This window comes from Quercus suber, unplaced genomic scaffold, assembly GCF_002906115.3.
Source record: "Quercus suber isolate HL8 unplaced genomic scaffold, Cork oak 2.0 scaffold_436, whole genome shotgun sequence".
NCBI lineage: Eukaryota > Viridiplantae > Streptophyta > Magnoliopsida > Fagales > Fagaceae > Quercus > Quercus suber.
This window is the reverse complement of record NW_027069887.1, coordinates 413,362-427,578: the sequence shown is the minus strand read 5'-3', so window position 1 is coordinate 427,578 and position 14,217 is coordinate 413,362. Positions and strand designations below refer to the sequence as shown.

General features: G+C 30.4%; 2 protein-coding genes across 3 annotated transcripts; one reads left to right on the top strand and one right to left on the bottom strand.

Annotated features, from left to right (window-relative positions):
• Positions 1 to 735: 735 nt before the first annotated feature.
• Positions 736 to 6,674, bottom strand: LOC112024440 (uncharacterized). Of its 2 annotated transcripts, XM_065761979.1 has the most exons (10): positions 6,526 to 6,674; positions 4,973 to 5,137; positions 4,563 to 4,836; positions 4,352 to 4,448; positions 4,148 to 4,273; positions 3,983 to 4,064; positions 3,555 to 3,690; positions 3,293 to 3,450; positions 3,086 to 3,206; positions 736 to 2,879 (listed from the first exon to the last, which is right to left on the bottom strand). In XM_065761979.1, the coding sequence occupies exons 5-8, from the start codon at positions 4,221 to 4,223 to the stop codon at positions 3,367 to 3,369; spliced, it is 378 nt and encodes a 125-aa protein (XP_065618051.1). In that variant the 5' UTR covers positions 4,224 to 4,273; positions 4,352 to 4,448; positions 4,563 to 4,836; positions 4,973 to 5,137; positions 6,526 to 6,674; the 3' UTR covers positions 736 to 2,879; positions 3,086 to 3,206; positions 3,293 to 3,366. The 2 variants fall into 2 exon arrangements, with proteins under 2 accessions (XP_065618051.1, XP_065618050.1); XM_065761978.1 differs by having other exon boundaries at positions 3,086 to 3,450.
• Positions 6,675 to 11,875: 5,201 nt separating this feature from the next.
• Positions 11,876 to 13,943, top strand: LOC112039073 (probable glycosyltransferase At5g20260). Its single transcript, XM_065761971.1, is given in 5 exon segments — positions 11,876 to 11,964; positions 12,374 to 12,737; positions 13,395 to 13,803; positions 13,806 to 13,858; positions 13,860 to 13,943. Coding segments are annotated over 5 exon segments (984 nt in total). The 5' UTR covers positions 11,876 to 11,890.
• The last annotated feature ends 274 nt before the right edge of the window (positions 13,944 to 14,217 follow it).

Genomic DNA, 14,217 nt, shown 5'->3' with positions numbered 1-14,217 from the left:
TGTACAGTTAGGAACGGAGCCAGATCTTTGAGTTAGGAGAGACGGTTTTACTGTTGGCTGTGTGCAGCAATTTCAACCTCTAATTTTGCTACTTAGCTGCTGAGATTTTTTTTTTTTTTGGTAGGTAAGAACAAAATTATTTTGTTTAGAATTTTTTAAAAGGGCAAGGTTATTTATTTTGGATAAAATTAGTTAATTGAGCTTATTATTATTATTATTATTATTTTTTAGTTTTATTGGTAATTTCTGTTGTTGAGCTTTATTTTTTTTTTTTTTTTTGCTTGTATGTTTTGTTTTAGATTTTAGATCCATAAAATTTTTTATGGTCACTAAAATGAGGAAAATACTAGAGCTACAAGGTGTTTTATAAATTATTTATGTAATAAGTGGTTATTGGTAAGTAAAAAAATGATATAAATGATTTGTTCATATGGGAACAATAAGAATTTGCTACCAAAAAAGTTTGTAAAAATGTTATAAAAAACTTTGTGAGTATAACATTACTTTTAAAAGAATCAATGATATTGTTAAAAGGGAAATAAAATATAATTTTAGAGACAAAATTGCTAAAATTAATACACACACACACATATATATATATAATAATTTTTTCTGAAAAAACCACTCAGTTTTATTTAGGTCCAGTAACGAACATCATGATAGCAAGATGGTTTTTTTTTTTTTTTTTGGTACACGATTCCACCATAGCGCCAACCATTTTTGTTATTGGCTAAGTTAAACTCATCAATGCTTAACATATTTTGATTATCGATAGCAATATGGTCAAGACCAGTACTCTTTTTTTCAAATGTAATTAAATGTAAGTCACATGACTATGCTGGAGGTCATTTACAAGTCAAAATCTTCCTCTCTATAACAGAAGATTACAAAAAGCTTGCATGCAACTTCTCCTCTAGCTCATACATGATCTTCCTCTCTCCCCCAGAAAAGTGAGACAAAAGAGCTGAAACCATGACTGCAGGCTTCAGCTGCAGCTCCATATTCTTAGTGTTACTTCCATCTTTTCTTATCCATCTCCTTCTCCTTCTCTCTTCTCCTCTTCTGCCTTAAACGTAGAGTACCATTCCAATCACTTTTATTCTTCTTTCACCCCATCCAATCTTAGAAAAACCAAGGACTCTTCTACCTTAAATTAGTTAGTTTATAATTTTATAAACTAACTAAACTTTGTATTATAGGACTTGCTGGTAACATGCAATGCCAAAATTATTAATGTCAACAACAAATATGGATGGTATTATGTTGCATGTCTTATATGCAAAACGAAAGTGAAACAAGTCAAAAGAGTTCTATGGTGTGAACGTTGTAAAAATGAGCCAAAGTTTGCAGTCCCAAGGTAATTAAAAAAAAAAATGATTTGTGAATTCTATATATAGAATATTCTACTAACAACTTTGTATCTAAAATAGCTATAGAATACAAGTCCAAGTACAAGATGAGACCGGTTCAACCACATTCATATTGTTTGACAAAGGAGCTGAGAAAATTATATCTAAAACTACAAAAGAATTTGCAAAGATGCAAGAAGAGGTAATTACATATATAAATGTCAGCCCTATATCTTTATTATCTGAAAATTGAATTTTTAATACACACACACACCATCTTCTGTTAAAAAAAAAAAAAAAACTAACTGCACAAGACATGATGATACTTTGTTCATACATATTTTGCTAATTGTATGATACTTTGTTCATACAGACTTTGAAATTAGATGAGAATATTTTACCAAAAGAGATTCAAAAAATAATTGGCAATGAATATTTGTTCCAACTGCATCTTGATGAATATAATATGAAGTATGGAAAATAAAATTACACGGTTTCGAAGATTTTGGAGATGGAAATTTCACATAAGCTAAATGACACACGTAAAGTTGAAGAACATCAAGTAATTGAAGCATACTTACTTCATCTTTCTTACTATATATTCAAACATTAGTCTACACATAATTTACTATACATATCTAATTAATACATAAGAATGCAAATTATTGCAGGGCACAATGGAGAAAATTGTAAGAAAATCAAGGAAGGACAAATACATAGCAAGTCAAAAAATAGAAATAGGAGAAACATCTGTTGAAAGACCTGAATTAACTGCTCCTATAACTACTGAAGATGGAAGCATTGGTCATAAAAGAATGCCGCTCCAAATGCTTCAAAAATGTCAAAAGGCTACTAAGCAAATTGCATCAAAGAAGAAAAAAAACTGAACTTTAATGTATATACTACCTTACTCTATGAGACTTTATGTATTTCATTGTATTTCAAAGTGTATAAGAATGATTGTATAAGTGAACATACTTTAATAATGACTGTTGTTTTTTGAACATCATGAAATTGATATTTTATTATATTTTCTCCTTGACACTTGATTTGCTATCATTTTTAATAGCATGATCAAATAAATAAAATACATACATTTTCCCCTTTTGTTTTATTGCTGAAAAGTGAGAAGTATGATGTGTTGAGATTTGAGTACAAAGTAGATTTACCTACTAGAAGTAGAAGCCATGTGCTGTATTGAGTCATTGGATGTGTATAGTAAATTATGCTTCAATTACAAAGTAGATTCTTATGTATTAATTGGATGTGTATAGTAAATTATGTGTAGACTAATGTTTGAATCATATAGTAAGCAAGATGAAGTAAGTATGCTTCAATTACCTAATGTTCTTCAACTTTACGTGAGTCATTTTGCGTATGTGAAATTTCCATCTCCAAAATCTTTGAAACCGTATAATTTTCTTTTCCATACTTCAAATTATATTCATCAAGATGCAGTTGGAACAAATATTCATTGCCAATTATTTTTTGAATCTCTTTTGGTAAAATATTCTCATCTAATTTCAAAGTCTGTATGAACAAAGTATTATACAATTAGCAAAATATGTATATATACATGCATCATGTCTTGTGCAATTATTATTATTTAAAAAAAAAACAGAAGATGGTGTGTGTATATGTGTGTGCGTGTGTGTGTACAACATTGGTAAGGAAGAATTAAAACTTCAATTTTCAGATAATAAAGATATAGGGCTGACATTTATATATGAAATTACCTCTTCTTGCATCTCTGCAAGTTCTTTTGCAGTTTTAGATATAATTTTCTTAGCTCCTTTGTCAAACAATATGAATGTGGTTGAACCGGTCTCATCTTGTACTTGGACTTGTATTCTATAGCTATTTTAGATACAAAGTTGTTAGTAGAATATTATATATATTTTGCGTGTGTTTGAGAATTCACAAATCTTTTTTTTTTAAATTACCTTGGGACTGCAAACTGTGGCTCATTTTTACAACGTTCACACCATAGAACTGCTTTGACTTGTTTCACTTTTGTTTACCATATAAGACATGCAACATAATACCATCCATATTTGTTGTTGATATTAATGATTTTGGCATTGCATGTTACCAGCAAGTCCTATAATACAAAGTTTAGTTAGTTTGTAAAATTATATCTTATTATAAAACACATAAGCAGTGACTAATTATGATAAATTCATAATGTAAGAGTATAGTTGATACCTTTGTCTCTGGGTTCCATTCCAAGTCCTTTATTTCAGCAACTGTTTTTTTATTTTGCAATGCAAGTTCTCCATCTTGCACTTTAAGTAGTCCCTTTGGCAGTATTTCTTTTACGTTTATATCCATTGTGGTGTATCTAACCAAAAATTAGGTATAACTCATTAAAACAATAACAGAACAGTTTCTATATATTTAATTATTGATATCTAGTATTGCATTCAAAACTTTTTTGCCTCATCATTTTCAATATGTATATTTATCTAAACAAACTGAAATAAACATGTCTTTCTTAAAGATACCTGCTGGTCTTTTTATAAAAAAAAAAAACTTCCATAGCATCTATTTTATACAATTTTATGCTATCTATCATTTAAGAAGTATTGCTAAGTAGGTACACCCTTGAAAAGAAAAAATGTAATAGTAGTTACTTGTTTCTAATTTCTGCAACTTCTGGAATGTCTAAATTGACATACAGTTTTGTTGCAAAAGTGGATGATAGTTGATAGTCACCTACAAAAAAAGTTGTAAAAATTTATAAGCATTATAGATACATAAATATTATGTATTTAATAAATGAGTCAATCAATTGTTACCTCTGAAACTTTTTACAATAGTTGAAGTGACTATTACAATGAATGGCCCTTTATTTGTTTTTGTAGAAATCATCATCTATTTGTTGTGCAGTATTTCCCCACAAAGTTGTTTGAACTGATTTGTTCCTGAAGTTGTTTATATGTAAGTTTGAATTATTTAAAAATTATAACATATGAGTTTTTAAAAATGTTTATATATCTTACTCTTCTAACAATAGTTGAATGTTTCTCATCTTTGTTGGACGTCCCCTTGTTTTGATCTCCTCAATGGCTCCAATGTAGTCCAATATGCCAATTACATCTGGGAAGAATACATTTTTTTTTTTTTAAATAAGAGTTAGTATTGAGTTATGCATTGTATTATTTTTTAACTTTGCAAAAGTAGATGCTTAGCTTGTAAAACAATTAAAATTACCAGTCAAGTAAGTAGTGTCATAGCAACGGGAAGCTATTGTTCTATAATCAGCAAATTCAAATTGGGATTGAGGTATTGAATGATCAAATCCGCTGAATTTTGAGACTGAAGTTGTTGAATTGAAAAGTATTTTGAGTTTGTTATGTACTGGACGATAGTTCCCTTTATTTTCTTCAACCAAGAAATTTGTAATTGTATATATGCTCCCTTAATTTAGTTGTGGACGATAACTTTGAGCAGGATTTTTCCTGATGCTTGCATGTATCAATGTTCCCTACGAACATTTTAAATGAATTATCCCTTAATCAATAGTAACAGTACATAACAATCAATTTACATTAACTGGCTGCAAATTTTAATAAAATAATATTTGTAAATTTTTTTCTAAAAAAAATCAATTATGAATTTACCTCTTTGTCAACCAATATCAAATCGAGGCTGATCAGATCATGATTGTTTGCTATATTAATTGCATCCCACATTTGTAAAACTCTAACTTTCACTTTTGAGTTATCTTTGTCCCTTGATAACTGCTTCAAAGTTGTGTACTCCATATTCGTATGAATTTGTATTATCTGCAAAATTAAAACATCAATAAAATTTATATATCATTATAGATATTCCAACATCCATTAGTACTCTGCTATACACCTACGCAATGTGACTCCCTGGCTGGATCTGTTGCCCCCTCTGAATGATTTCCATATTTTACTTAATGAGATGCCTCAATCCCTCTATATTCAAAACCTACAATCATTTTCCTAGAAGAGGTTGATTAAATGTACTAAATTTATGCAGCACAATCCTCCCAAGTTTAATGAGAAACACACCAATCCATAGTCCACCAAACGAAAGTTGTTAGGCTCATCCAAGCCCCCTTAAGTTCTCTTATTAATTTTTGATCTATTAGCAACATGAATAGGAATCATCTAAAATTGAAATAAAATATACTTATATAAAAATTTGAAAGAAATACTTTTTTTAATGGTAGTTTAGATAATGTATTTTTGATAAGAGTGATACTTCCGCCTTCATCAAAATCACGTCTTTCTAATAGATATATGGAATATCCATGGTTAAAATGATCATATAACATTTCTATGCCTGGCTTACCAATTAGACAATTACTCCAAAAATACTGCTATTAAGTTTGTTGTCAAGACATTCATTGGCAATAAACATCAAATAAGGGATTTGCCAATCTTCAACATTTAAGTGATCCATGAACACTTTTTTTTTTTTTTTGTTTAGAAAAGAGATTAGCCAACATCTTTGCCATAAGCACATAGACATTTCCAAAGTAATATGGTAAAAACCATTAATACTGACACCACCACCTTTTTTTTTGGAATCAAAGTGACATAAATAGCATTAGAGAGTTCTCAAACTTGTGATTATAGAATTCCATTTCCCCACAACTTAATATCTGGCCACCATCTCTGGCCAACATCCACTTCAGGTACTCTTTTTGGGCTTGGGGTTCTAGTTATTTTTGTAGTTGGGTTTTATATCTCATTTTTTTATTAGTAATTCACTTCATGACTTCCTTTTTCTCTGGTTTAAATGATTGATTGTGTGAATTTTTTATAATGGGTTGCGATCTAATATGATATTTGTTGGTATTACTTAGTTGTTCAATATATATATATATATATATTTTTGTATCCCAACCATCTAAAGCCTTTCGGTGTATCTATTACTTCTAAATTTCCAGGTTGACTTCCGACTAAGAGAGAGTACGCATGGTAAGTACAAAACTAAAATCAAACCGAAATAGGGAAAAAAAAAATTTGAGAAAAATTAAAAAAGAAAAAAAAAAAAAAGAGAGAAATTAGAACTCATATGTTTTTCAATAGAGATAAAAGAAGAACCCTAGAAAATTAAATTCAATAGAGGGAAAATGATCTGTGGGCAGTTATAGACAATTGGGAACAGTAATTGAATAGAAAGAAAAAATTATCACCTTCTAAATAGCCTGTTGTTGCAGAGAACGCTTCTGAATAATTTATTGTTGCAGTGAAGGAATAGCGGTTGAAACAATTGAGGGAGGGATTCTCTATTTGTGTTTGTGTGTTTGGCCGAATAAGGGTAGTGCTTGAAGATTTAAGTTATCGCACCACTTAAATGATGTTTATATATATATATATATATATTTTTTTTTTTTGGCGCATCCTTTCTTGGGAGCGCTCAGGTTTTTAAGTATATTTTTTTGGTTTTTCAAAAAGAAAAAAACAGCTATTTTAAAGAAAATAAAAATTAATAATTATGATCATTTTGTAAGAATTCACACATAAATGTCTACATATTAAAAATAATTAGTATATGAGAAAGTAAATATATTCAAATAATTTAGGGTAAATATTTGAAGTGAATATTTTATATTAAAAGTATTAGTTAAATAAATTTAATTAAATAAGTATGTAACTAATGTATTAGTAATTATAAAAGTTTAAATTAAAGATTTTAAAATAGCGCTCAAAATGTCAAAACCAAAATCAGAATTTAAAACTAATTTGTCATTGTGGGTTTAGTATTTTTTAAAGCTTAAGATTTCTAGCTCTATCTCTCTTATATGTATTATCTTTTTTTTTTTTTTTTTGGAAAATGGCAGTAATATATTTGTATCTAAAAAATCTTGGGATTTTATCAAAACATATGTAAGTAAATAAGTTTAAAAGTTTAAAGTTGAAATTTAAAAGCTAATCCAAATGATTATCATGGTATATAAAAATTTGGCTTGCCAAGTAATATAATTCTTATTAAAAAATTGAATTTTTATTTTGACGGCATTATTTGCCCGTTTGACATATTGTAGGAATTAGAAAAACTGTAAAAGATATTCCTTAAATAATTTAAAAATATAAATATTAAAAAAAAAAAAAAGGGTTGCTAATATGCCATATGAAAACGACAAATTTTTATTGTTATATGGGATGATACATCATCAATAATTGTTACATTGTTCTACCATGTGTGATGGGAGGAATTCATAGACTAAAATGACAGCATCCAAAAATTGTTTTCTTTTTTGACATTCCCTAACAGGGCCCGTTTTGTGATTGACGGACTAACCTAATGCCAGAAGTCCACTGAAGTTGTTTGAGACTCATTCTATGCCTAAGTCTAACACTTCGATTCTTTTCTTTTTTCTTTTTTTTAACTTTCCTGGCCTTCTGTTTATTTCTTTAAGGGGATAGCATTAAACTGAATCCGTGTAGCAGTGAAGGTCAAAACAATACGGGAAGCACCAATTGAACATAATCTTAACCATTCTATTTAGTATCATTGTTTGTGAAAGGGCATGAATGTGGTAATGTTCATGAAAGGATTATTCTACAAAACGTAATCATCACTCTAGCAGCTGAATTTTGCCCAAAATATGGAGTTTGGACCATCCATTCAACATACTATTATTTTAATCTTTTGAAATGTTCTTTAACCATAATTAGCTGAGCCTGATAATTATGTAGATAGAGTGGAATATTAAAATTAGTACTTGAATCAAACCAAGGAAACAAAAAGCAAGCATGTAAGAAAGGAAAAAAAAATCCAAGCTATAAAAACTGTACACTAAACAGATGGTACAAATTACCATTGTTCAAATACATTTTAAAAATAATATAAAAAATCCTCCACACTATTAATACAGCCAGCAAATGTGACCATGTTGCTAATTTAGCACATGGACACTCAAATTCAACAAAACAAAGTATTCAACAGTATGAAAGATTAAGGCTAACAATTAAATAGATACTAATATAAGATACCCAAACTTTACAGTTTCAGATTTCAGAGTTCTACAACTTCAATCACTCTTCAAAAACAGTAGATTAGGTAGGATGTAAAATAGAAATTGGCAACTAAATAGAATTTTGTAGTTGCTATTTTCCCTTATGATCTTAGCGTGCTAGCTGCTGCATCATTTCGAATGGTGATAACGCTTTTTCTTTCTTAGCGCTTCGCCCCCCTCCCCCCCTTTGAATAGTAAGCAGTAAGTCATTGGTTCAAATCCAATAATAGGTAAAACCAGTTGAAACCCCTTTTTTAGCTAGCATGATAGCAAGTACAGACTGGCAGCAAGGAGTCAACTGAATGAGCAAAGCATTGGTAAGTCCTTTGTTGTACTGGGATCCCTAAGCAAAGAATACCCACTGCACCACAACCATACACATCCCACAAAATTTAGTTCAGAATATGATTAGTAGGATGCAAAAGGAAAAAAAGAAGTGTAATAATCATGTGATCATAAAAACGAACCCCCCATTTTAATTAGTCAGCAACTTTCAGATTCTAAAAAGCCAAAAAACTACACCACAAATCATATTATAAACAAAACAAAAACTCTCCCGTTTTACAATCAAATTTAAGAAATTTGTATAGACATTTTATCTGGCCTAAGCAATTACAGGTATTGACTTACCCCCAAAATGTGTAAACAATTGTACCAGAACTATAATAATTTTTTAAGGGTGGGGGGGAGGGGCTACTTTCTTAAACCTCCAACATCGTGGTGCTAATATTTGGTTTTTGAAGTTCCAAGTTAAAAAAATTCGAACCTCTAACATTGCTAGAGCTCATAAACCAACCTCAATGTTACAGTATTGCAAATGTAGTTTGGCCTCCTAATATTTGACACATGAGACATGTCCATGAGTCAACGTAGTTTTTTATGTTTTGTGACTAAAGAAATCTGCTGTATTTAGAAAATTTTAAACTCATCATGTATAGAGTTGTTCTGTCTACAGTAAGATAATACCAAAAAATAAAATCAAATAATTACTTACAAGAAGCAGACATGAATCCAAATAGTCTTTCATAGAGACTTCCAAATTTAATCTTGAAATTTTGTGGTCGGTCAACAAAATTTTAGATAGACCTTTTAGAAATAGATTTAGAAAATTTGTATTTCTTTACCACCCATGCACTCAAGCAAAAAAAAAAAAGTTCTTTTTTTTTTTTTACTCTAATAATTTATTACTCTAATAATTTATTATTCTACAAATCTGCTCCCAAAACATTGTGGCATTGATACTCATAAAACCTATATGTGAGGTATCTACTCTAACAAATCAAATCCTTCTCTGCTGTAATTCCTTTGTGTTATTGGCCAGATTCAATGATTTTATGTTTTCTAATGAATAAAGTCAACTTAAACAGATCTTTAATCACTTATTTTTCCCTTTTTGGGCTTATTATCATGATTACATGCCTCATTTTTTGTCAATATGGTGTTTGTTGTGTCAAAGTTCTTTTACTTAATTCTATTTTAGCTTCTATAGTACATTGCCAGTGTACTTAGAGTGGCTTTGGTTCCTTTCTAACATGATGAAATACTGCTATGGCCTCTGGGTACTATTGAGTAGTAGGGTGGTGAATATTCATATTATATATAGACATATAACCTTTTTCTTGTGGATACATATGATCTCATGTGACCATACTTGGTTGATTTTGTGAATTGCAGTTCTCTCAGGTATGGATTTTGCTTTTATGTTATCGACCTTTACAATTTTATGCATTCTGAAATTCAACTTACAAGACGCCACATAAAGGATCGCCTAATGTTCAGCAAATTACTTCATTAAAATACTAATGGATGAAATTATGAAACTCCATTAACTCATTCTATAACCCGCAGGTAGAGACTTTTTAAGTAAGAAATCAATCAAACATATAGATCATGATAGCATATTTCAATATCATTATTACTAAATCAAACGGTATCAAAATATTTTGACCAACCAATCCAAAGAAATTAAAAAATCAATACAAATAATGTTAGGTTCAAACAGTAATATAATAATTAGTAAGAAGTAAATCACAGCCACAACAGCTGAGCCAAACACTTCATCATTTTTCTCTTTGACACTAAGATTTTCGCAAAATTAGTAATTTCCTTCTTACTACTAAATCTGAAATATCTTGCACATCATCGACATATGGAATATGAGAAAGATAGAGTAAAATTGGTGTATATACAAAATATAGTTTCATGTGAAGTGTATATATTAATACTAAGATCATCAATAACTCCCATAGCAGATATGGAAATGTTTTTTAGATTTCTGTATCCTTTTTTTTTTTTAAAATATTATTTTCTGTTTAAAAAAAACTTTTAAACTTGCCTATTAGTCAACCGAAATCATAGCAATGTTGATCAGATCATGGTTGTTTGCCATGTTAACTGCATCCCACATTCACTGATATTTGCTTCAAAGTTTTGTGCTTCATTGCGATATGAATCTGAAATATTTGTACAATTTAAACATTAGTAAAGTTTATATATAACAATGGAGTAAAATCTACGGTTTACAATAGAAGTGACAATCAAGTTTACATTATCAACAACTGCAAAATAATTTTAATAAATAATGTATTACCATTTGGTAGATCATTGAATATTTCTTTATATACAATATTTTTTGTATGAAAGTGATTACCATTATCATTTTCTGCAATAAGTACTCTAAGACCATTTCTGCTTGTAACTCTAGAGGCGGCAACATACAACTGTCCATGACTGAAAACTGGTCTCTCTAAATAAAGTCCAACACATTTCAAAGATTGTCCTTGGCTCTTATTAATTGTCATAGCAAAACAAACAGATACTGGAAACTGTCTTCTTTTTAGTACAAAAGGCCATTTAGATTCAGAAGGGGAAATAACTATTCTTGGAATAAATACTTTATCTCCAACATGAGATCTTGATATTATTTGAGCTTCCAAAACTCATTTTGATAATTAAGTGACTAAAAGTCTGGTACCATTACAAAGTCCAGCACTTTGGTTTAAATTTCGAAGTAGCATTATTGGCAATCCCACTTTCAACCTAAGTTTATGGTTCGAAATACTGGGGTACTTCAATGAATTGAGAAGCTCTGTTGTATACATCACATCTTGATCTAGAATGTTGGTTGAAGCTTTACATATTGAATCTGCACTGAGATATGTCTCTTCATCAACATTAATAAGGTCAATCATGTAATCATTTATGTCTTCAACTACTTCATTTGTTGGAGCTAAAATTGCCCTTTCTTCTAAATACTTTGAATCGTTGAATTTAGTTTGGAAGTCAGGATAAGTAGCATGCAATGCCACTAAATTATTCTATGAATAAAAGCAGTACTCACAAGGCTAGTAGTACCAAAGTAAGAGCAATTATAGTTCTTTGAGTGAAGTTATCTTTGTTCACTTGTTTGTAATATAATGATTACCATTGAATTTTGTGGTTGATATTTTTGCTCTGAACAGAAGAAAACTAGTGTAAAGAAAATTGAAGAAGATTTAGCTAAATCAAGGGCTGCAATTCGTGAAGCGATTGGTCAAGGATGTATACAAGTGAGAAGGAAGAGAGATTTATCCCTAGAGGATCTATTTACAGAAATTCATACGCTTTTCATCAGTTAAGTTTACAACATTCAAGTTACTTTAATCCACATCACAATTAAGATTTTATCTTTAGTATCTGACAGTATATAGTGTAATATTTATTATTTAACATAAAACAAGAGATGAATTCATTTCCAATTGACATTTTCTCTGTAATATTCTTTGGTAAGTCTTCGAAAGATACATCTATATATCTCTTGTTTCCAAACAATTCAAGACATATAAGCCATTGTCTACTTTTACTATGATATTCAGATATTAATGTTACCTTATAATTGTACTTTGGGTTTTCAATGATTCAATAAGTCAATTCTTTCTGAATGAAATATAAATTCATGCCTATCAAAAAAAAGAAATATAAATTCATGTGCAAAAAAATATATGGAATGGTAACAAAGTTTATTTATATGTAATCACTTCAGGAGCCCCATAGAGATGGTGAAGAGGTTCAAGGTGTGGACCTACAATGAAGGAGAGCAGCCTTTGGTCCACGATGGGCCACTGAACCACGTATACTCATTAGAAGGGCAATTCATCGATGAAATAGAATGGGATAAAAGCCCCTTCAGGGCTAGCCATCCCGAAGAGGCACACGTATTTTCCATGCCCTTTAGCATATTCAACATTGTCAAATATGTTTATATGCCTATCACCACGCAAACTGACTACTAGAGTGATCGACTGCAAAGGATTGTAATTGACTACATTAAGATCGTAGCAGATAAGCACCCTTATTGGAACAGAAGCAGTGGTGCTGACCATTTCATGCTCCCATGTCATGATTGGGTACGTACGTTAAGATCATCGTTTTCTTAGTGATAAACTGATGATCGTCTATCTTTTGCTAATTAAGTATGGTATCTTGGGGGCACATGAAGCTTTTTTTATTTTTTGAAGGTCACGTATCTATTGTTTCTGTATATATACATTGCATTCTCAAGAAGAAGTAAGGCTTTTCAATGTCAAAATACACATGCTAAGCTAAGGCCAAATGATGAATTTACTAAATCTTTTTTCGTGTTAGGGAGTACAATATACATTTTAGTTGCATTTATATTTTACTTTAAAGTTTGTACAATAATTCTTGGAACATCAAATTTTTCATGATTAATTTTTGAGGTGATAAGTTGATATTGGAGCAATATCACTTTTATATAAGCCTACAAATGATACTTTTATTAGTACTTATTATAACAAATGGTCTTATCAGTTTGTGAAAAAAATTATTTAAAAATTTACATCTTTGAACTTATTTATTGCAAAAAAAAAATAGAGGGGAAAAAAAAAAAGAGTTCGTATCCATCTTGTGTTTAGTAAACTCTTTTTCTTCTTGTAGCCAAAAAAAAAAAAAAAACCTTGCTAAGTTCAAGCCTCCTCAATATTGACTAGATTGTTAGTCAAGTAATGTTCTTCTAATGTTCAAATTCCTATTTCATAATTCAGGCACCAGATGTGTCAGATGTCAATCCTCAGCTCTTCAAGAACTTCATGAAGGTCCTCTGCAATGCCAATACCTCTGAAGGATTCCGACCCTCAAGAGATGTCTCAATACCTGAAATGTACTTACGGTTTGGAACACTTGGCCCACCTCACCAGGGCCAATCCCCAAACAACCATCCAATCCTTGCCTTCTTTGGCGGTCGAGAGCATGGACAAATTCGAAAAATCTTACTCAAGCATTGGAAGGACAAAGATAGTGATGTACAAGTCCATGAGTACCTCCCAAAGGGCCGCAATTACACCAAAGTAATGGGCCAGGCCGAGTATTGCTTATGCCCTAGTGGATTTGAAGTGGCAAGTCCAAGAATTGTGGAAGCAATTTACATGGGATGTGTCCCTGTGATAATTTCTGGGATGTGCAAAGACATTTTGTGCTAAATAGGCCTGCTAAGCCATTTGATGTTATTTTACATGGTGCTTCACTCAGTGTGGTTGAGGAGACTAATTTTGCTCTTCCTACTTAATTGGCTGGGGATACATAATCTTAGTTAGCCTAGCAATTTTTTTTTTTTTTTGGAGAATCTAGCCTAGCAATTCGATCACATTGGCCAACTATGTAACTTTTAGTTGTTCAGTGAAATGTAACTTTTGGTGCCCGTTTATTAACAATAAAAATATTGCGTAGAATTTCGGTTGTACTAAGAAAAGAAAAGTAAAATTTTAAAAAGTTATACCTAAACAAATAAACAAAAATAAGCTAGAAAAAGAACCTCATTCAAACATAAGCCTAGTCATAAATTACCCTTATAAAGTTTGACACGAGTAG

What these genes read in the sequence shown, in the direction of transcription:
- LOC112024440 (XM_065761978.1), bottom strand. Translation starts at nt 4,223, where the DNA reads ATGATGATTTCTACAAAAACAAATAAAGGGCCATTCATTGTAATAGTC. An exon ending in TATTGTAAAAAGTTTCAGAG is followed by an intron (nt 4,065 to 4,147) that starts GTAACAATTGAT and finishes CTTTTTTTGTAG; the next exon opens with GTGACTATCAACTATCATCC. An exon ending in AATGGAACCCAGAGACAAAG is followed by an intron (nt 3,451 to 3,554) that starts GTATCAACTATA and finishes TTTGTATTATAG; the next exon opens with GACTTGCTGGTAACATGCAA.